Below are 23,481 nucleotides of genomic sequence, written 5' to 3'. Positions count from 1 at the left end.
TTTCTGTAACGAGTTTGATAAATCTGTGTAATTTTTTTTGTCTTGCCTACAATTAATGCTTAAAATAAACCCAATTAATCAACCAATCAATAAAAAAAAAATCAATCAATCAATCACATATTCTGCTTGTAGACAAAGAACAACATATTAAAAGTTTGACTTGAGAAGAGAAACCACAATTTCATATGTTTATTCAGAAATCCACAACTAAATGTGTGCATTTTCATTATGGTTGTAGATTTTTTTTTTTTACATTTTTCAAATTATTAGGTTGACTGATATTTAATTTGCCTTAAAAAAGGTGTTGAGAGGCAAGTAATGAAGTAAAGATGGCTAACTTTCAAACTATGTGAAAGACTGTGTAAAAATATAAACTTTAAAATCATGCAGCTTTAAAATCTTAAAAACTGTAAACGTTATCATCTGCCAGATGGGAGGCTGGAGAAATCTCTGTGCGTCAGGGACAAAGTTCTGCTTTGGAATTACCTTGGGGCTTTTAGGTGGTTTTGCATCACTCCTCTCTACCAATAACATTACAAAATTTGTCGAGGAACTCTTCCACTAATCTGTTGGTAAAAACAATCCCCTGTGTTATCTTCAGATGCCAGTTTTATGAGCCAAAGGTTTGAAGATGGCACAGAGGCAGAGTTGTGATAGTCACAATGTTTTTCATTTGGCCTGAGAGCAGTCCAAATCTTTCACTCAAACAATAGATGGTGCAGAAGTTAATTATCACAACAAATTCTAGGAGCAGCTTAAAGTCTAATTTGACTCCCAGTGGAGTTTGTTCCCATCATGGATGGTAGGTTCTGTTAACCTAAGGCGGGGGTCGGCAACCCGCGGTTCAGGAGCCGCATGCGGCTCTTTAGCGCTGCCGTAGTGGTTTCCTGGAGCATTTTCAAAAATGTTTGAAAATGTAAAAAGATGGGGGAGAGAAATATCTTTTATGTTTTAATATGGTTTCTGTAGGAGGAAAAACAAGACACAAACATTCTTAAGGTTTTCCAATGCTGTAAGAATGTGTAGAATAAATATTAAATTTCAACATTTCTTTCAACGAAGATTTGCGTTGTAGCCTGCGACACACGTTTCTACCAGCAGGGCAGCGGACCGCTAGGCAGGTGGCTGATGTAAATCGAACCACCGTCAGTTCTGTGCATTGCTTGATAAAGTTGAAAGCAAATATTCCGTTCTCCTGCCACACAAAAAAGTCAGATGGCTGTCCAGGGGTGAGGTTTTAGGTCGCCTTGTCGTCTGTTTAGAACACGTGAAAACATTCCTAAAAAGCAAAGACCTGAACTACCAGCAACTGAGTGGCTGGAAAAGCTGCACATTTTGGTGGATATGACAAGCCACCTAAACGAGCTGAATGAAAGTCTCCAGGGGCGGGAAAACACTGCGCCGCAAATGCTTGAAGCTGTTCTGTCATTCGAGCGCAAGCTGACTGTCTTTGCCAGAGATGTACAGCGAAGAAGAGAAGAGGATGCTGCTGAGTTTTACCCTTGCACTGACTTGCTTGGCATTTGCACAGAAATCAAACTCAACTGTATTAATTTGATTTTATACACTTTACCCTTTCACAAGGCTGTTGTTTTATTTTTTATAAACGCAGGCTGCGTTTCATTGAACTCTGTAGTTCCCAGAGAAGGGGCACGTCATGCATCCCATTTTGTAGTTGTTTTTTGTCCGAATCCTCAAAATAAAAATTATGTAAAAAATCGGATTTCTTTATTGCATTTCTTTAATTTTATGAAAGCAATGAAACATAATTCATTAATATTGTAATGAAGTTAAACTTGCACAACAGAGCAGTCACGTGACGCGTCTTTCACTGCAGAATGCACTGCAGGGCAAATAAACATTTAATCATGAATGCTAATAATGTATTTGTAGCAACTTACTCATTTTGATAATAGGCTAATATAGCTAATATAGATACATATCGCATGCGTTGCCTTCATTTTAAGGCTTAAAAAGGGCTTTTAATATTTTGCGGCTCCAGACATGTTTTTTTGGTCCAAAATGGCTCTTTCAACATTTTGGGTTGCCGACCCCTGACCTAAGGCCTTAGTCACATGTACCCACACGAGGGGCGGACACATCTGGGTGCAGCAGGTTTTTGGAAAGTTCCTCCCCCATGGAAGGTCGTAGACAGGTACGGCCGCATCTTCAGGGGAGCATAGATGTCTTGTGCAGCCGCCTCAAGGGATGAAGTGTCCAATGTACATGTGATAAGCGTATTGTATTTGTAAGGATAATATAAGCACTCTTATGACAAAGCTGGGCTGGCTGGATGACTCAGTTGGCTGCACATAGAACTGGTGAATGGGAAACCAAGGTTTTGTTCCCAGGAGGCACAATCAGCTTTATCCAGTGTGGGTCCTAAGTCAAGACCCAGGAACAACGGGCCCAAGTCTGGGTCTCCCTGTGCTGGTCCCCAGCCCGGATAAATCACAGGGTATCCAGCATAAAAATCTCTGGCAAACCTCATGTGCAACTCAGTGAAAGCTGATTCGCTGTGGTGACCCCTGACAGGATATGCCGAAAGGTGAACAACAACAACGCATTCTTTTGACGTACGGATGATGCTTTCATACGGTGCCTTTACACTGCACTCTAGGTGCGTTTACTATTGCCTTTCTGATTGAGTGCAAAGGGTGCAGGTGATATGTAAAAGCCTGTGGGATGCAACGCTCTGGTTGTCTCATTTCCTCATTTCTAACAGCCAGGCTGCATGCAAAGGAGCAACAGTTGGGGCATCGCGCCACATCACGTAACAAATAGTCGGCTTTTTGTGAAAAAAGCAATCCAAATCGGGAATTGATCAATCACCAACAAAGGAAGGCCCGGTATAATTGAATGCTTCCAGAATTTCAAATTTTTTAAGTTTAAATTCAACTTTTAATGGAACTTCTGTGGTGTCAATCCAACATAATATAATTGTTTTGAGATTTGGTCATATAATTACTTATATATATGTGGGGTCTCTGAATCTGTGCAAGGATATTTGTGCTTAGGTGTGTGAAAGTGCATTTTTTCCATGTTTTTACACTGGCCGTGACTGCATTGTTGCCATGGTGACATTTCAATAGCCTGGATGTGTTGAGGCGATGACGCAGATCAACTGCAAGTGGTTTTGTGTTTATTGGATGATACGAGTTTCTTCGTAGCTTTTTTTCTTTTATGAGGTCACCATGGTGACGCCCTTTAAGTAATGAACAGGTACATTTTGATGAGTCATGCATTTGAAAAAGGAAAGATCAGGGGTTTGCTAGGGTAAAAAAAGCAGGTTTGTAAGACTTTTGAGAATTTTATTTTGGACAAAGTAAGGAAATGTAAACATTTTCTTCAACTTAAAAAGCTTTATCCCAAGTAAATTAAAAACATTGATGTACTTTGACTTACCACATATATTAACGTCACAAAAATAAAGTCACAACCTGGAGCATGTACCTTAAAAACCCTGTGATTTGTGAAATGGTCTCTAAAGATGGTGTTCTGCAGTCAAGCAGCTTGAGATATTTTTAGTCTGAAGACCCTCGACAGTCTTTTTACAACATTTGCATACAGTCATGAAGCCATTAAGGATAGAAAGACCACACACAAGTCCCGTTTTGGACATTTGCTGAAATACATTGAACTTCTCTGCTTATATTAACTCAGATGAAGCAGAATTTTAAGCTCAGAAATAAATTAAGTAGTGCTTTAAAAAACTTTATTTATATAGATAAAGTTAAGCAAAACAGAAAACATTAGATATTTAAAATAAATTGTGACACTTTTTTGCATTTCTAAGAGGATGATCTTCTAAAGCTTTTGTTGTTTAAAAAACCCACAACTAAAACTGAGACGCATGCAAATTCCCTTTAAAGTCACATAAAATGTGTCCTAAAAAATAAATTAAATCTACATTTTTTAAATCAATTTAGTTGATCTCTGCAAAAGATTTGTCCAAACTTGTAATATAAAGAAACGGACTGATTGTCTTCTCAACATCAGGCATGAAAAGCCGGACATATGTTTGGATCTTTGATTTCATGGCTAATTTTTACTCTCAAGCTACTAATTATCAACCTATTACCACGGTGTTCTACATTTGTCATGACATTTTTCAGAAAAAAATAGCTTTGTCTAATTTTACGCCAATTTTTAATCAATTTTGAGTTGAGTTTTTGTGCCTTTTGAAATCAGTTTTGATCAGAATCTCAGGCTTCACCTGTTTATTAAATACATGTAGAATCATTTCAAGACTGCATTGTACTCATTTTAATTCACGTGCTTCTTGACAGACATCAATCTATTTTCTCAGTGCTGTGTATGGACCTTTAAACACAGGACAGAGTAAAGGCTTCCCAGGCTGACATTGATCTAGACAAGAGAGACAACATGATAGCCAGAGACAATAAAAACTATTGATTAACAGCCCTGTTTGGACATCCTGGGGTGTACACTGTCCTTTAAAGCGGTTTCATTTCAGAGGAATTAAGTAACTGGGAAAGAGCCAATTAGGAGAAGTTTCATTCAAATGAGCCCTCGTTAATAAAAATATACAACTAAAAGTAACATGATGATGGCTCAAGGATCAATAATGTAAAATGTGTGAGAGTAATCTTTTAGACTGTTCAAATTGTTCAAGAATATAAGACGGGAAAAAAATTAACATTTGCAAATGTTGGAATACTTGCATTAGGAATCTTTCAGGGTGTAAAAAAATGTATACTTTTTAAATATTTTTCTTCTGATTTTTAGACAGACCGTGAATAAACAGACATGGACTGAAAGCACCAGATTGTTTTCACATTTCTTCTTTCTTACTGCGCCTTTGAGTGACCTAAGCTACCTGGGAAAAAATGATGGATTTTACTTTTTCCGGCATTAGCGTGGTGAGGTCACGAAGTGACGTTCCCCTGTTGCTCGGACAATTTGTACCGGAATATTCTGAAAATTAATACATGAATCCTTGGCTCTAGCTGAACGAAACAACATGACATACAATAAGAACACATTAGGAATATTGGGGATGGCGAGAAAAAAATCTCCATTGCCAAGGAAATCCAAAAATGTACTTTTGCAGATTCTTCTAAAAATGACAGAGACCTGTTTGTCAACCCCAAGTGACCTAAAAGTAAAATGGTTGCTATTGAGATTAAACAAACAGAAAAGCTGGCTTTTTTCATGATTTTGTCACAACCAGCTCTGACCACGGTGGTAGAGGGACAGAGTGAAGGGCTCTTTAGCGGCCGCTCAGCCAGTAAGGGTGGGTAAAAAAGGGCTAAATGGGGGGTGGGAAGGGCGGGTAGCGCCTGCAGGGCATCCAACGCTGCTTGCAGCTTTAATTATTTTCATTATGAAATAATTATGCCTAAGAACCTTGTTTTTGCAATTACGAACTGGTTGTATTAAGGATCTGTGAATTAATATTTTAAACTTGATATATTTTAGTTGCTCAAAAAGCTCATGTTTATGTGTTTCTGAGTCCCTGCTTGAGATGATAAAGCTTGCTTTAATTTTGCCTGAAGGTCAGCAGCAGCTACAGGAATTTCTGAGCCAGCCCAGACATGAATCACACAGGAAGTTCCTTTGAAATGGGTAACATTGGGTCAACGCCTGAAACCCTGAGCTCTCAGCACGCAGAGAGCAGGGCTGCTGATGAGGCAGACATCTGCGGGCTCTTCTGGTGTTGTCGTTGCGCTCCATCGGCCCTCTGATGTTGAGACTCGCAGTGACAGCGCCGCCCTGAGACCACCCTGACCTGTGACCTCTGAGGAATGGACAAGCCCACTAACAAAAACAGAGGCCTTTTGTGTGGGGCAAAGGGAAAACATCTGCTGGGCTGAAGACAGAGAAGCCAGGGATTATCTCTCAGGCGTTCATCATGTGCTCTATTTAGCATTTCAAATAGTCTGATGGGAACACACAGAACGCCTTAATTTTGAATTTGCTTACTTCTGGTGGATCTTCGTTCAGAAGGGAAGATTATTTCTAAAATATTTTAAAAAACAGATGAAAATGTTTTGAACTCTCAAAACTGATTATTTCGCACCTTTTTGCTTTTCTTTGCTCAGGTTGGTGTTTGATTAAGGGGTTTACTGCTTTGAATTGTCTGCTGTGAACCACTCTTTTCTTCAGGGAAGCCATCTGATCCTGCACCTGAAGACAACCAGATCCTTCAGAGAAAACAATCAAGGCAAGGCTTCCCCGTCAAAAGTCGTGTTGGAGTTTCATTTCCCGTCATCCAACCACTGCCTGGAGCAATAATTCATGAAATATTAAAAAACACTTATAATAAAAAAAAAACATGATCTCATTATTGGGGACAGGTGTCTAATAAAATGGGAAGTTGCCATTTGTCATTATAGGATAGTTTAGGATGTGTACAGGCTGAGCTGTTGTCATGGCAACTGGCACAAACTCCTGGACGTGATTTTAGTCAATACAATAGCTAATCTGCACCCGCCTACACACACACGCACTAACCGTTTCGACACTCGAATTATAAAGGACTTTGTATGTTAGTGTCACACAAACCCTGTCACCTACAGCAGTTTAGATAAAGATCTTTACGTCATGTTTGAACTGTCAGTGACTATATTGTAAGTCAGTAGGCGCGTTGTCTATGAAGACTCTCATTCATCCAGGTTGGTTCCATTGTAGTAGGTTTAGGGGATGTCATCTGGACTTGGTTATTAAAGTTAGAAGACGTTTCGCCTCTTATCCAAGAGTCTTTGTCAATTCTGAATTAGCTGGTCTAAGAGCTGGTATATATATGCGCTCATGGGGGAGGAGTCAGACCTGAAACTGGAGGTATTGTCCACTTATCCTACATGGTCTCGGGTCGTTAATAGTCCTTTGTCCTCAGCTGGGGGTTGGAGAGCCAGTGACTCGCTCTCCACATTGGTCCTCTCTTTCAGCGGTTAACGACTCAGGTGGAACTGGATTGGTTTGTTTAGGTTTCACGACACTGCCGTAGATGGATGGAAGAATAAACCTGAGACCACCATTCTTATTAAGAGAAGGTTTATCCTTCTTGACAAAGATGGCTTCTTTCACTCCTCGCTCAAACCATCCTTTCTTTCTGGCTAGATTTCGAACTTCACTGTCCTCGAATGAGTGGTTTGTGGCCTTCAGGTGGAGATGCACTGCAGACTCAGGTCCACTTAGGTTGGCTCTGCGATGTTGGTAAAGCCGCTTGTGTAGAGGTTGTTTGGTTTCTCCTATATACTGTTCATTGCAGTTCTCTTTGCAGTGGATAGAGTACACAACATTACTCTGTTTGTAGCTGGGAATTTTGTCCTTTGGATGAACCAGTTTTTGTCTGAGGGTATTGACTGGTTTGAGATGAACTGGGATGTTATGTTGTTTGAAAATCCTTTTAAGTTTTTCAGACAGGCCTGAGATATACGTTTCGGCTCTTGTTCCTTCTTGTCTTGTTTTCCTGTATGTTGGGATCTGGTGAATGCCCACTTGGGATATCCACAGGTTCGGAGGGCTTGGTGGATATGTTGCTCTTCCTTCTTCTTTCGTTAAAAGGAATTGTAGGGGCGTTACAATTCCTTTTAACGATTCATATCGTAATTGGCAGTCGCTGATACGATTCATAATTTATATTTGTTTATTTTGATCCGATTCATTGACCAAAAATCTATCCAGGACAACTTCTGGCAGAAATTCAACCAGTGAGATAAATATCTGGTACTGAACAGTGCAGGGGAAGTTTTCCAGATTTTCCAGATTCCTTGGATTTCTTACAAGATAGTCAAATTAAATATGTGTACAAACAAACAAAACAAGAATTCATGGCAAATCCATTCACATTTTAGTTTGATAAAGTTCAGCCCACTGTTTTTTTCCACATCAAAAAAATCCAGATGAAACATTAATAGAACATTTAACCACACTGTATGGTCACATGTCTTTGCAAAATGTTTCCACAGATTAGACTGTAATAATGGTATGATCATGTTTCCACATATGTTTTCTGAAGTGATGCACTTGGTTGTTATTAAATTATAGTAAAATAAACCTACCGTACCTAAATCCAAATGGTATTTTCCAAGACCAATATTTATCTAGATTATTTTGATGTCGGTCGATTTGATTAATATGTTGCCTCGGACAGATTGATCTGTTTGGATCGTAAGAATATAAATCGATCCATTGATTAGGTCGATCAATCAATCAAAACACCCCTAGTATTAGTAAAGAGTACACACATAGTTCATATTGTGCTGATGGCTGCAAGAATTAGCCAATTCAAATCAAAATTCAGAAGAAAAACTGGTCACTAATTTTACTTTACTTATGATACTCCACCAACACAGTGATATTTTTGGAAACATTTGTCTGTCGTGTGCTTCTATAGTTTCTTTGGATGTTTCTGAGAATTTCTAGAACAATTGTGGGCTTTGATTAAACAGGTTAGAGGCTGCAGGGAAGATGCCTCTCCACTAGGTGGTAGTGTTCCCCCTGTCAGTTCTTGCACATGAGCTGGTGTCTTCAGTTATGCCGTAACAGTCACACCACTCTCCCTCTCTGAATTCACATGAGAAAAAGAATACTTCTTCAGGTGTTTTTCTACCGCTCAAAAGTTTTACCTTTCAGGCTTAAATTATCAGAAACATATTTTTATCTTCAAAAAAAGTGTAATGTACAATTAGATTTTTTAAGGAGTCCTTTCCACTATTTCTGCTTTGTTCACACCAAAAAGGAGGACTTTATTTAATGGTTTGGTCCAGTGGAACAAACTGGGTTAGTGTTTGACTTGGTCTCTTCTTGCATCCAGTAAGGCAAGCCCCTATCATGATAACACCACTCACTTTACAGATTTTGATTGAATGTATTGCATCTTAATCTTATTACAACCTGTTTTATTTATATAAATAATTTATTGGAATGTTTTCTTTTGGAATATGTCGATTTTCGTACAGCTTTTCCTGAAAACCTCACGGGCTCGTGAACTTATTTTAAATCTTTATTTATGCAGAAGTGATTAAATAGTAAATAGCGTATACCTTTATAGGGCTACTTTCCTTGAAGGCCGAAAACACTTTACAGTCGCAGACCCATTCACCCAGTCACACACACATTCACACATACATTCACACACTGGTGGTGGCTCCGCTGCCAAACACTGGCGCCAACCTCCCACCAGAGGCAAGGTGGGGTTCAGTGTCTTGCCCAATGACACTTCGACACATCGGTGGGTGTGATGGCAGCATACCCTGTCACGTCCACAAACAAAAATGGCGGTAACCTCCCCCCAGCATTGCACACTTTCGTTTTAATTTTATTATTTCTGATTCCTCATTCTTAAATAAATGCATATTTTAACTCAAAGAAATGTGCATTTATTTAAGAATGAAGAATAATATATATCATGTTGAAAACACCAAAAACATGATTTTCACTGGAGCAGTGGCGCCACCAGGGGGTGTCCGTGGCCACCCTTGGCCGACACCTGGCCACCCCAGTGGCCACCCCACAAGCCACAATAAACTGTGGTAGCATCAGTTATTCATTTCATCCCGAATGTACAGCCTGCAGGCGGTAAGTCGCTCTGAGCATCCATAGCGGCCTACACCCCCTCCCCTCCCCTCCCTAATGCCTTTGCGTGCGCAGACATCTAAAGCTAAAGACTAGCTGCTGGATGCAGAACAGAATAAGACAGTGAGGCGGATGTTCCTTCTGGGTTTACTTGCGCGTTCGAACCCTCAGAGCCTCCAGAGCGGGTTAAACCAAAGAACAAGTCTCAGTTCTTCAAGAGGAACTTTTTTTTATTACTTTTTCCTCAACTCCAAAACGGCAACTGAGCGCGTGTGTATGAGCTCCTCACACGCACTATCCCCCCTCTCTTCCTGTATCGCGTGAAGGAGCGCGAGCACTGGTTTCAGTGCGCACGCACACACACACAAGCAGACACACATCCCAAAACACTTCATTTCTTTTCACACATGTTAAATACTTTCTGTGGTGTCATTTAACAATCTGTTTACTGCACTTTAGATCACCTGATCTGTACTGTGCGCAAATACAATTGTACCACCACATCACCAGCGGTGGTGGATGTGCAATGACATTTTATTAGTACTGAAAAAAGGATGTCCCCCATAACACACACATTGCAGTTCATGGCACAATTTGAGGACTGGTGTGTTGTGTTACTGCAGCTTTTTGATGTGTGTTTTACCTGTTTCCACAGAGTTACCTAAAGTCATTAGTTGATGCTTGTATGTCAATTTTCAGAGAATGAAGAAAAGTTTACATATATTCTTATTTTAATTTAGTTTAACAAGTAAAGTACAGCAGAAGGAGCGAAAGAGATGGTGCAATAGAGGAGTAGTGAGAAGGAGAAAGATGAGACAGAGCAGCATGATCCACAGCCAGAATTAATGACAGAAGATAATGAGGAAGACAAACATGAGACAGCATCAGACGAGGGACAGTCAGCATCATCGGTCAGAGAAACAAGGCAGAACTCAGCAAAAGGGGCTCGACCTGTTCCTGGACCAACAGGTGAAGTTAGAATGATGTTGGCTTAATAATGAAACTGTTTCAGGATTATTAGTCTGAATAGAAATTTCTACAGATATAATTAATAATTACCATGGAAGGATATTACAATTATTATTTCAGAACAACTAACTTTTTGTTCATTATCCTTTGTGCTATCCTAGGCACTTTAACATTGGGAGTTGGGTCATCTAGACCCACTAGACCAGGGGTGTCCAAACCCAGGCCTCAAGGGCCGGCAACCTGCTGGTTTTCCAGAAACCTTGCCTCATCTGCTGTTGATTACCTGGATCAGGCGTGTTTAGCCAATGGAGCACATAAGGAGCTTCAACGGCAGGTTAATTGGAAAACATATAGGACACCGGCCCTTGAGGCCTGGAATTGGACACCCCTGCACTAGACAGTGCTCTGAACCTTTTTTCTTCAATGATTTGTGATCTTCACTGGTGTCCATGGATTCCATGAAATCTTTCCACCTTTATCCACCTTTGTCATGGTAGGGAGAACACGTCAATGTAAGGGTGGGGTCATCTAAGATAGCACAAGGGTTGAAGATATCTCCCAGTCAAGAGCCGAACATCCCAAGCAGACACATCTAAGCATTAAATATAAACACAATAAATCAAAATATATCAGTAGACATTTATCTTTCTGTTAGTTTTCTAAAGGCTGTTTTACCATGTGTAGTAGAATGAATTTTATAAATATAGCTCATGCTTTTTGTGTGCCACCCCAAGATTTAAAGTGGCCCCCTACTGGCCACCCCCATGAAACATTTCTGGAGGTGCCACTGCATTGGAGCAGGTCTTCAAAGGAGCAGGTAAACAGCCTTGTGGTCCAGAGAACACCTTTTTTCCTCTGATAAATCATAAGTAACATTCTGGCTCTGAAAGCAGTGCCCTGCAGTCCAAAGAGTGAATGGAGAGGATGACTGTTGTTGTTAGATCAGATTTGTACGTAACAAAAGTTTTTATGTTCTCCAATGCCGCTTCCAACCCCATTTGAAAATTAATTTAAAGTAATTTTACATTTTTAACAAATTTCTTAGTGAAATCCTCAGTTTTACTTGGATTCAGTGACAGTCAGCATAAAAGACGCTTAGATAGTATCATCTGCATCTGAAAATAGAAATGGTGGGATGACCTGGTTGGATGGTGGGCTTAGATTGCGTTGGCTATGCCAGGGGACATAAAGTTCACGATCAACAAAAGAGACATGAGCGCACAGGAAGACCTCCCTGTAAACACTTGAGTTTGCTTTGTGTCTAACAGAACATTGGATATCCTCGCCACTGACAGCACAATGCAGGATCTTTTCCCTCATTAGTTATGATCTGTGACAAACTGTAAACACCACACTCCTTTCAACCCATAACCCCAGCTTGGGGTGTTTATGGGGGTTATTGAGGAGTCTGCCTCGTTCTCACATCCAAACTGCTGACAGCAGTTCAGAAGAATCAAAGTTTTAGTCTTGATTCTTTCATTTTTTTAAAGAAAATACGGTGTCATCTTGATGTTTTGCAGTTTGACAACAAAGTTCTGGGTGCTGTGGTTGTTTCCTACCAAAGAATTATAGAGACTAAAATGTCTGACAGCAGAACAACTGTAATTAGGTGGTCTAAACAAAACCCTGATAGTGAAAAAAAAATCACTTGCTGCATCAAGGCAGTGGAGACAAACACAAGGTTTACTCAGGAAAACAAAGAGTTCAATTCTTTGACCTCTTTGTAGACATCCTCATCTGGATTCGAGACTTGGACTTTGGTTATACAAAAGCCTCACATGCGGGGACTTGACTTTGGACTCGATGTAAAGAGCTTTAGATATGATGGTTACAACTCGTGAACAATGTTCCTTTGTTTATTCTTGTTTTTTGAACTTTTGTCTTTCTTGTGTTAGACAAATTTTACTGTTAGAATAGGGGGTTATGAAGCTTCGGACACACGAGGTCTATACTTGTATAAAAAGCTTTTTTATTTGAGGCTAACCTTATTTACATTCATTATGTTTGTATACACATCTTGTTGGACCGGAGAGGAGGGGTTAAAGAAGTTGGAGGATGAATAAAGAAGTGTGGGGGTTAGAAAGACAAAGAAGCAAGATGCTGGAGGATTATCATCATTTCTGTCAGGTGTAGATGTCCGTCAAAAGAGCCGGGGCCTGTCCAAAGACACACTCAAGATCTTCCAACACAAGCATGTCAACACGTACACAATAACAATAGCAACAATAAATCCACAACAACACAAATACATTAAAAAAGTAGTTTAAATATTATGTGCTGAATGCATGATGAAAAAGGTAAGTTTTGAGATGTTTGGAAAACTGAGAAAGTGAGTCCATATTTAGTAGATCAGAGGGAAGGGAGTTCCAGAGTTGCGGAATAGTAGATCGAGGAAATCCACTCACTGGTCAACCCACCTCGGCCAACCAGAACAAGGCTGGAAGAACCGCCACAGGGGTCCCCAACACCAGAGGGCAGGGGGCACAGGAGCACGGCAAGCTCTACCACAGCCAGAAGAAATTCTCCCACCACGCCTGGGGGCTGAGCAGAGGGGCCCTTTTCCCAGAGACCCCCCCCCCCCCCCCCGCCGCCCCAGAGGAGCAGCCCACCACCACCTGAGAGATCTGAGCATCTCCCCCGCCCAAACCCCAGGAATGACTCAGGGCCCCCCAAGGAAGACCTGCTTTATGCTCCAACAGCCACCCACTCGCTCAACGGGAAGTCCAGTAGAGACCAAGGCGGGTGCCATTCCCCCCTGCCCAAGAGGAGGACGTCCAGGAGTGTGGGTCCCCCACAAGCGTGGTGAACACTGTTAGAATTTTGGAGAGACCCGACCACTAGGGCAAGGATCAGAACCAGCACCACAGGGACACGGCTCAGATGGGATTTGATCCCCGGCTCATGGCCTGGCCTGAGAATTCAGGGATCCCTCTCCCTGCGTGGAGAGAGGGCGGTCGGGGCCAGGAAGCCAGCACCCAAGGGACACGGCTACCACCGGTATGGGGTGGAGAACAGAAGTTGAGTGGGCCTACCTTCCTTGTGTAACATGTGTTTGTGTGCATTTGAGTGTATAGTGTGGTGAGGTAAGGGATGTGTGTAATAAAAGCTGTAGTTAAACTTGTCAGGTGTGGCACGGTGAGGACATCTCTTGATTGCTGACAGTGATGTCCAAAAAAACACATTTTCCGCAGAGTGGTTGAGTTTAACTCCTTTCATTTTTTTCTTCAAAGTTGCAGAGAAAGTGGCAGAAGATTACGGGATTTCTTCCTAAAGTTGTTTTTTCTACTGTTTCATAAATGCACAACAGGAAGAAGGGGGTTGATCTCGTGGTGTCAGTCGGTTGCAGTGGGTTCAGGCTGTTTGCACATGTCTGGAGAATGCCATAGGAAAGCGTGCTGACGTCATCGTATTGAGGAAAGAATGGGAGCATCAAAGATCCTTGAGATAAGGATTGCAGAAAAAAATGAAAGCAGCGATTGTCCTTCATGATCCCATTAAATCTGAGTCTGACAGCTTTATGGAGACAGTACAAATGTGGAATCCAGTGCTTGAAGTTGAAAAACAAGAGGTGCAGAGGTGAAAGGCTCTATACATTTGATATTTAGAAAAACTGCATTAAAAATTTTTGACTTTTTCTTAAAGTAATTCTAATAAAAAAAGTATTTTACAAAACTATATTCAATTTTTTATTGTGTGCTTTAAAAGGCTCTTTTTTTTCGCAAAAAAAGTTTTGAATAAAACTCTGCTGTTATATTTGGTAAGAATTCATTTAAATTGTAATGTCTAATTAAAGACAAATAATAAAAACAAATAGAAGCATTTAAATGGTAAAAATATTTTTTAAAGTGAAGGTCAGTTAACAAATCCTGCAACTTTTATTTTGTTTTTTTTTGCTACAGTGAATCATTTATGCGATTTTTTTCTATCACATCAATCAGTTTTAAGTTTTTTGGCTGAATTTGTTTTTTAGTGGCAAATTTGTGTAGAAGCAGGATGAGAAAGATTGTGTGTTTTACGTGATGGCATTTATGTTGGCACACATGCAGGAACGGGGGTGGGGTGAGCAGACGGAGACCACGTCCCACTTCCCAAAAAGGAAACGTGGGGCCAGAGGAGTTTATAAAGTCCTGCCCGTGTTTACTCATAATCTATAATCAATTCTGGGGTTATCAGTGCCGCAGCAAGGAAACATCTGGCCTGCATCTGCAGGGGGGCTGAGGAAGTAGCTGAAGATTTTGGAGAAATCAAACCCTGTTAGTTTGAATGCAAGGCATAGTTTCTAACGTTGTTGATCTGATCGTAGGACAGAGAGCTTAAATGAGCAAATCCTTTATATAACTTCAAGTTTCAGCTCTCCATCTGCGGCCATGTACAGCAGTGGCTACTCTCAGGTCAGCAAGCAGAGCCAGCAGGCGAAGAAAAAGATGCAGTACCGCTCCAAGAACAAGAGCTGCGGCTACTACATGCGCATCGTCTTCTTCTTCTCCTCGCTCATCCAGTCTCTGATCATTGTCAGCCTGGTGCTCTTTCTGCTCTACGGGAAGTCTCCGGACACCGCGTGCACAGCCCGCGCCCTGGACCTGGAGGAGAGCTTCAGCCGCTTGTCCATCGAGAACGCGGCCCTCCAGCAGCAGCGCAAGGACCTCACCAACATGCTGAACGCCACAACCACCCACAAGGTTCGCTGTGAGCTTGATCTGCAGCACCTGCGCCTCCACTGTAACAAATCCATTGGGATCATGTTGGACTACGAAAAGAAATTGGTGAGATTTTTTTTTATCTCTTTTCCAGACCAAACAAAAGTCAGTTCAAGTAGGATTTAGTAAAACTCACTTTTTTCTCTTTGATTATTGCAAACAGCAACAGTGTAACATGGAGCTGCAGGCCAGCAAGTTAAGAGTGATCAGCCAACGTGAGTATTTCACACAAGATGGCCCCGTCAACACTCATGCGCTATTAAAGGAACTCAGCTGAGATGGAATTTCGTCTTCCTTTAAACAAAGTTTAGAGTTTCTAAAATTCTGCTGTCTGCTCCCATTACATCATACCTGGTGAGGGTTTCCAGTTGTTAAAGAGTTTTTTGAGAGGCCAAGTAAGTTTTAATGATGCGACCGGGCATTGTGATGCAGAAAAACATCTGGAGGAGAGCGTGTGTGTCGCACCGTGCTGGTATTTGCTGTTGTTGGGACGGCTGTGGTGCAGATGTTCCAGCCTGAGCCCCACATTGCTCCTGGTGGTTATAGGTTGGCACCATGTATGGCAGCAGAGCTACCGTATGTGTGTGTGAGTGTGTGTGTGTGTGTGTATGCATGGATTTATGGGACTGTGACTGTAAATGACTTTAGGGCCTTAAAGGATAGTAGAAAAATTCTGTTTTCAGCATCTCATCCAACCATGGTATACAGCATATGTGCCATGGAAGGGCTGAGATGCTGAAAGGTCTTCCTCCTCTTTTACCTGGAGGGGGTTCAAACAATATAGGGGGCCGGTTTAGCTTGTGCTGGTTTGCAGCGCCTTCCGTCCATGAAACAAGGGTTTGAATCCAGGCTGCTACCTTCTCTTCTGCTGTGCCGGTCCCAAGCCCAGTTGGATTGAGAGGGCTACATCAGGAAGGGCATCCACGCAAAACATTGCCAAGTTTACCATGCAATTCATCCTCGTGGAAGGGTTGTTTCACTGTTGTTCAACCTTTGATGGGAGAAGCCAAAAGTGACAGGGTTTGAACAATATCCTTATGGATGTCACTTTAGTGCAGGAATAAGCAACTCCAAGCCTTAAGGGCCGGTGTGTCTGCATGATTTCCAGATGTCCAAGCCCTACACGTGACTCATTACCGGGTTGAGGTGTGTCCAGCCAAGTAGAACGTGCCAGAGCAAGGTATGTTGGGAAACATGCAGAAATGCGTTCCCTCAAAGCCTGTAGTTGCCCATCCCTCTCAGTGTCATGTTCAGATAGGGTTTGATAGAGCTTAAGTTGTCACCTGCAGGTGTAATATGTGTATTGGTGGTAGTGATAAATGGTAAGTGGCTTACATTTATATCACTCTTTTTTACGTTAATTAACCCTTAAAGTCCTTTACAGTCACCGTTGCATTCATCCATGCACACACACACACACACATTCACACACTGATGGCGCCAAACTGTTACCAGCAATGTGGGGTTCTATGGGACACCTTGACTCATGGGCAGGCAAGGAGGAAACCAAACCTGCAATCCTCCAATCGGGGGTTGACCACTCTACCACAGCCGCCCCTGAGGTCAAAAGTATTCCTGGACCCTTTTCATTAGAATCACAGGAGTGATCAAGTTTCTGCACAAACATCCATAAAGTTTTTCCCTGAAGCATTCGCTGATGCTTTCTGCTGCAAATGTTGAGATTTGCAGAATCTTTGAAATTTATTGTTGAGGAACTTTGTAGTCTCTGCCCATCTTCACTCCTGAAGGACTTTTTTCATAGATAATAATGTTGCACAACTTATTAAGCCAGTTTTTCCTATCTGAATTCTTAAAATTTTTGGGAACAAAGATGCAAAATGTCTTAGAAAATTATGTCTTTTTTGCTTTTAGTTTGTATTTTTCCCTTAAAAAAATTCCAGTCCATCAAAATTTTGATAGTGGCTTTAAAAAATGGCATTGAAAGTATTTTATACCTTTCTCCTCTTTTTATATTTTTTAAAGCAATGCCCGGAGTCCCGTGCAACTGTGGAACAATAACCGAGCAACTCAAGGCCAAACTAGAGCTCCTGGGGTCCAACTTCACTTCAGAGACACGTAAGATGAGGATGGACATGGACCAGACTGCAAAGGAGAGGGACAATCTCAACCTGGAAGCAATTCGTCTGCGCAAAGACAAATCTGCTAAAGAGAAGGAGCTTCAGAACTGTCAGCAGCAATCAAAAGAGGACATTTCCATCAACCTGGGTTCCGTCTCTAAGGTCACCCGTGCACTACTTGACAAGATCGACTCCGTCTTTCCTAAACACGTCGCTTTCCAGCTCAGCTGTATAAAACAGCAGGAACACCTTGAGCAGATTCACAATAATTGCACCAGCCTGTCCCGAGAAGTGGAGGGCAAGCTGCAGAATTACCTGAACGGCGTCGCGCAGCAGCTGTTCAACATCCAGATGGAGAACAACCGCTTAAAGTCGGAGAACAGCCTGCTGTACGATGACTACCGCTGGTGCAGCCAGAATCGCTCCGGCCTGATCGAGCAGCACCGGCAGCGCCAGGAGGAGCAGCAGCAGAAGTGGGATAAGGACAAGGAGAGACTCCTGCTGGAGAAGATGAAGCTAGATGGAGATATGGAGGTCTTAAAACACACCGTCAGATATAAAACTGCGAGAATCGATCACGTTGAAGAGCAACTGCGGCGGATGAATTTGACGTGCCTGCCAAAGGTAAACGAAACTACATTTTAAAGTCAAATGAGAACAAAATAAAATCGCTGTGGGTTGAACTGACAAAACGACAAGTTATGTATGAGAAATATGCTGATTAATCTAGAAAAATGTTGTGGTAACAGCACGGAGAAGGGGCAGGAGCATCCTGGGAGTCCAATCCCATAAGACAGCGGCCCTCAGGGACCGGGAGTGGGAGGGGATGTGACAGGAACGTTCACAGCAGGGTGGGGTGGCGCCTTTGAGTTGGAGCAGTGTTGCTTCTTTTGTTTTCAGTGGTTTTTGGCAAAATAGATTTCTGAATATTTGAATTTTTCAACATCTTATGCAAGATTAATATAAATGAGGAGCTACAGAGCAAAGATTTGACATCAGATTCACCATGATGGCTTGTGCAAATTCAAAAGCTGTGATTTATATTCATTTATTTTAAAATTTTAGTTTTGTAAAGACATAGTAATACAAATGGCCTTTTTTTGTTTGTTTTTCCAGGTTGGACTGCCTATGTTGCCCCCAAGACCCATCCCACCAAATCCACCTGTTTGGAACCGGCCTATTGGTTTTGACAATGCAAAAACTGAGGGGGTAGGGTTAGGTCCTGGTTCTGTTGGAACAAATACAATGTTGAACACAGGTGGAATAGGCCCAAAGAAGCCAGATATTAATCAAAGGGACCCCTCGTCAATGTTTAAACCATTAGACACATTTCCAAAGTTTGGGTTAGACGCAAAAAAGCCAGCGACAAACGACAGAATCTCCAACAGTTTTGGATCTGGACCGAGAGACCCTAAAGGTGGATCGATGCCGGCTCTTCCACCTTGGTTTACCAGCAGTGGCTCTCAACTAGGCCAGAGTAACAGCGAACCAGGAAGAACGTCGGGCGGAAGCATCTTTGATAGAAGTGGATCTCCACCTGGTCAAGGAAGGACAACTGCACTGGGAGGAGGAGGGCAAAGTATGACTGACATCTGATTGTGAAAATCTTAAATTTGGATTTTCTTAAAAATCTGAAAATCTTATAGAACACTGAAACATCTGTGTTTTCCCACGTCTACTTGCAGGTAGTTTTGCCCAGCACATTAAAGATCTACAGCGCCTGATCAACCCCCCTGGTCCTGAGTGAGTATGACATCTGTGATATTATTAGTGTGATAAAAGTGCAGCGATTGAGTCGTACGCTTTTCTTTAATTGTTCTTTTTTATGCATTTTAAACAAACGTTATAAAATGGAGCTGCATTTACTGTTTGCATCAAGCACAGACTTCAGCAAAACTTTATTAAACTCCATAAATCCCTTCAGAGACCCAGTTTGATTTGAAAAAAAAGAAAAAAAACAGATGTAACCCTTGTGCTATCCCAGGCACTTTGACATTGGGAGTTGGGTCATCTAGACCCATTAGGCAGTGCGCTGAACCTTTTTTCTTCAATGATTTGTGAACCTCACTGGTGTCCATGGATTCCATGAAATCTTTCCACCTTTATCCACCTTTGTCATGGTAGGGAGAACACGTCAATGTAAGGGTGGATTCATCTAAGATAGCACAAGGGTTAAATGAACAAGTGTCAGCAGCAGCCACACTTATTGTTTAATCAAAGTACACAAGTACGCAAACAAATAAATAATCTGTAATAACCGGTAAGATTCAAATCATCTGCCACCCATCAGAAATAACAGCTTTATATAAATAGCTTTCTAAAAAATACTTTGATCCAATTTTATTTCAGATTTAATAAGAACCCAATGCTTCATTTTTAAATTACTCCTTTTCATCAATCATTAGGATGTTGACTTCATATTTTTTCAGCTTTGCTATATTCTTTAGACTTTAGACTTCTATAGAAGTCACTCTGGAGTATAAGTTGCACCCCAAAAAACACGCCTTATACTCCAAAAAATACTGTATTTTTTAAGGTAATTGCTTGTTTGGAAGTTTAGCTATGTATATTTATAGTTTGGAATAAACTGCTTATATTATTATTATTAAAAATCATGTTTTTTTTTATTATACTGTTTTCAGTCACCTTGTCATTGGTCACCTCAGACTTGGTCTTTTCCTCTTTTTTGTCTTCTCCAATCAAAGTTAGAGATGATTTGAATGTAAAACACATGTTCAAGTGCAATTAAACATTCAAAACATGTCAAACAGCAAAAACCGGAGTATGAGGGGCCGTATATATGACTGTGAGAGCAAGAATGTATGAATGTGAATGGTTCAGAATAAATAATGTCTTATACGGCCCCTCATACCGGAGCATATGAACACATTTTGTTATTTAGGAGAAATTGTAGAGCTTCTGAATTCTGTATTTTATTATTCTGTGTTCTAGTTGAAAGTATTTAGACTTTACCCACAGTCCAAGTGCCTTCTGCTACTTAACACTGTTTTCACATTCATTTTGAAAAGCTGAAGTCTTTTTTGTTGCTGCAAATTGACTTTTATTCTTGTTTCTTGCAGAGAGAAACAGGATCTTTCAAGAATCCTGGGTTGATCCCTCTTTTCACACAAGATAAGCAAAGAAAAACGTCAGACTTTACATCCATAACAGTCTTTATGTAACTTTTATGCCATTGTAAGCAATCATATTTTCTTGTCATTTATGGTTATTAAAGCTGCATTCTACAGTAAACTGCTATTGCATCCACATGCATGTATGAAAGTTATCATTTTGCACTTTTATTTGTAACATGCAATGTTTGCATTTTAATATGCTATCCTAAAGAGGCAAACAGGTTTTTTTGAGACTGTAAACACGTGAAAGTAAAACTTGCCTTAAAGTCAGCCTATTGTTCTCCTCCCCCCCACTGGTTCATCATAAACAAAGCTATTTAAAATATTACCCCACTCAGACCTGGAAGTTAGTGTTTGTCTCTGCGTGCGTCACCTATTGTGTTGGCTAATTGTCTTCAAATGACTCCCCAGCCCCCCATGAGAGCATTTACTGGCTCTCCTTGTATCTGTTTTTTTAATTGTTCCTGTCAACCTGCTGGATGAGTTGAGGCAGATGGAGGATAAGGGTTCATGCAAAAAAACAGCGTAAATGTGCTTCACAAAAGTCCAAATAAAATGTTTGAGAATGACTTGTTTTTTCTGTCGAGCCCATAAGGAACAGGGGGTTGTTTGTATAGCCCACTCCCCCCTTTTATTGTCTAAATGGACTGTTCTTACAGTATCACGGCTGTGTTATTACTGATGTTTGTGATCACATTTCATTTGCACACCCTGCAGTGGGACAGAGCAGGACATTGCATGGGAACGGACAAACATCCTGCTAATTTCACTGCAAAGCGACAACAACACAAAATCAATCGAAGCCACGCAAAAGCACATTTGTATTGGTGCCAATTAGTAAATACAGCTCTCCAGTGGCAGGACGTCTCTTTCCTGTCCAAAGTATTTCCTTTGTTTGACATGAAGTGTTTTTCCACGTTGGGGATGTGCAGCACAGTTGCTGGATGTAAAAAAGGCCACAGGCTGGCATAGTCTTGTCATTTCTTTACAAGATGAAAGAGCATTAGGACTGTCCCTCTGTGGAATCTCAAAGGTGCTTCCTTGTTGCACATGTCCGCTCGGCTCCTGTTAGTCCTGTTTGAACATTTCAGATCCTGCAATTTGCCACCAAACTAATCTCCGAAATTTATGAGAAAAAAATAGTTAATTTACAAGTTTTTCTTTACAAGTTTTTGTAAATGTACAACTTTAATCTTGTAATATTACTTTTTTTTTTGTAGACCCAAAACTCTTTTGTATTTTTCATTGAAAACTACACAGGAATATTAAAGGCCATCAGTCTATAAGCATTTAAACGTAGTTCATTGGCACAAATCCTTAATCAATACTCTTATTTTGGCATTCACGCTTTTCTGATTCCAGACATCAATGTTCTTAGTTAATCACAGTCGAGGTTAAAGTCAAAAAATAAAGTCCCATTTGTTTGGACAAACATCTAGGGGTGTGAAATGTGTTTCTTTGCATTTGACCCATCCCCTGTTGAAGTGATGAGCTGCAGACACAGCCACGCTCGGGAACCATTTGGTGGTTCAACCCCCCCTATCCAACCCCTTAATGCAGAGAGGCACTGGGACCCATTTTTAGAGGCTTTGGTACGACTCAACCACGGATTCAAACTCATAACTTTCTAGTCTCCGAGGGGACACTCTTCCACAAGGCCACTGAACTGGTTCTGATGCTTCTTTTATTGCATTTTTTTTAAGTCGTTCAAAGTGTGTATCCTATTTTTTTCCTCTAATTTTATAACTTCTCATGTATTTTAACGTCTCCGCGCTGCTGGAACAAGTCGTAACAGCGGCACAGCTTATGTTTGACATCCATTCAATAAAGTCAGTCATTGTTTTTCATTTGCAGTTTTAAATCAACAAATATGATGTTAATGTGTAACATTTTGTTGTAGGGATTACCAACTTAGGCTGGTGTGATGGTGACTGAGGAAAACAAAGATTGAGAAATAAAAACATCCTGAATATAAATTTCTTCTAAACTACCTGTGCAAATCAGTGAAAGCTGGTTGCTGTGGCGACACCTGAACGGATATGCTGAAAGGCGAACAACAAGAAGCTCTTAACCAAAAGAACAAAGTGAAAGAAAAAAAAGTAAACCTGCCAGTTGGTTGGTTTTCCGGTCACGCCCTTTCACCTGCAAGTTCAGTCTTGTGGACAGGCCCAACCTCTTTTGACTAACATCTATACTTGACGGTAATGATGGTAAACCTCCAGATACGTGTTGCTTTGTGATTCTACCCCCCTCCCACTTCTTAATCATCCTGCCATCTCCTTAAGCCCCCTTTTTTTTACCCTGTCAATGGTGCCCTTTCCCCCATCTCTAACATCCCCATCGCTCCTTCTTTCCATCCGGTCCAACAAGAAATGTATACAAATATAATTAATATAAATAAAGTTTTCTCTTCACTGTCGCTGTACCGGTCCAATGTGGTGAAGAGAGAGCTAAGAAAAGCTCTCAATTTAGTGGTTGATCTTTGTTCCAAGACTCACCTATGGTCATGAGATCTGGGTCATGACCGAAAGAACGAGGTCCTGAATACAAGCGGCTGAAATGAGCTTCCTCTGTAGGGTGGCTGGGTGCTCCCTTGGAGATAGGGTGAGAAGCTCGGTCAACTGCAGAGAGCTCGGAGTTGAATCGCTTCTCCTCCACATTGAGAGTAGCCAGTTGAGGTGGCTCTGGCATCAATTCCAGATGCCTCCTGGACACCTCCCTGGGGAGGTGGTCCAGGCATGTCCCACTGGACGGAGGCCCCAGGGAAGACCCAGGACACGCTGGAGAGACTACGTCTCTAGGCTGGCCAGGGAAATTATGATCGCAGACTCCTGTCAGCCATTTCTGCCTCTGAAGATCTTATTGCAGGAGCTTAGATAAAATATATCACATATAAACAGAAAAAATGGCCAAACAACAAATAGGGAAGCAGCAGTGGGAACATGTTAAGAAAAGAAAAAACAGTGCTGTTATTCATTTGTGTATCTTTTGGTTCAACTTTGGGCATCTTTGTTTTTGTGTCGACACACAGGCATTTAGCGACAGCCCAGACACAGGAAA

The 23,481-nt window shown here is 41.2% G+C and overlaps 1 protein-coding gene across 1 annotated transcript; it reads left to right on the top strand.

The window, feature by feature from the left end:
- Window positions 1-14,652: 14,652 nt before the first annotated feature.
- Window positions 14,653-22,268, top strand: LOC101163275 (plasmalemma vesicle-associated protein). The gene is made up of 6 exons (XM_011486389.3): window positions 14,653-15,275; window positions 15,373-15,424; window positions 17,193-17,911; window positions 18,404-18,866; window positions 18,973-19,030; window positions 20,368-22,268. Exons 1-6 carry the CDS (start codon window positions 14,880-14,882, stop codon window positions 20,399-20,401), a joined length of 1,722 nt encoding a protein of 573 aa, XP_011484691.1. The 5' UTR covers window positions 14,653-14,879; the 3' UTR covers window positions 20,402-22,268.
- Window positions 22,269-23,481: the final 1,213 nt, after the last annotated feature.

This window comes from Oryzias latipes, chromosome 17 (genome assembly GCF_002234675.1).
Source record: "Oryzias latipes chromosome 17, ASM223467v1".
NCBI lineage: Eukaryota > Metazoa > Chordata > Actinopteri > Beloniformes > Adrianichthyidae > Oryzias > Oryzias latipes.
This window is presented reverse-complemented; position numbering and strand designations above follow the sequence as displayed.

What these genes read in the sequence shown, in the direction of transcription:
- LOC101163275 (XM_011486389.3), top strand. Translation starts at nt 14,880, where the DNA reads ATGTACAGCAGTGGCTACTCTCAGGTCAGCAAGCAGAGCCAGCAGGCG. An exon ending in TGGACTACGAAAAGAAATTG is followed by an intron (nt 15,276 to 15,372) that starts GTGAGATTTTTT and finishes TATTGCAAACAG; the next exon opens with CAACAGTGTAACATGGAGCT. An exon ending in GTTAAGAGTGATCAGCCAAC is followed by an intron (nt 15,425 to 17,192) that starts GTGAGTATTTCA and finishes TATTTTTTAAAG; the next exon opens with CAATGCCCGGAGTCCCGTGC.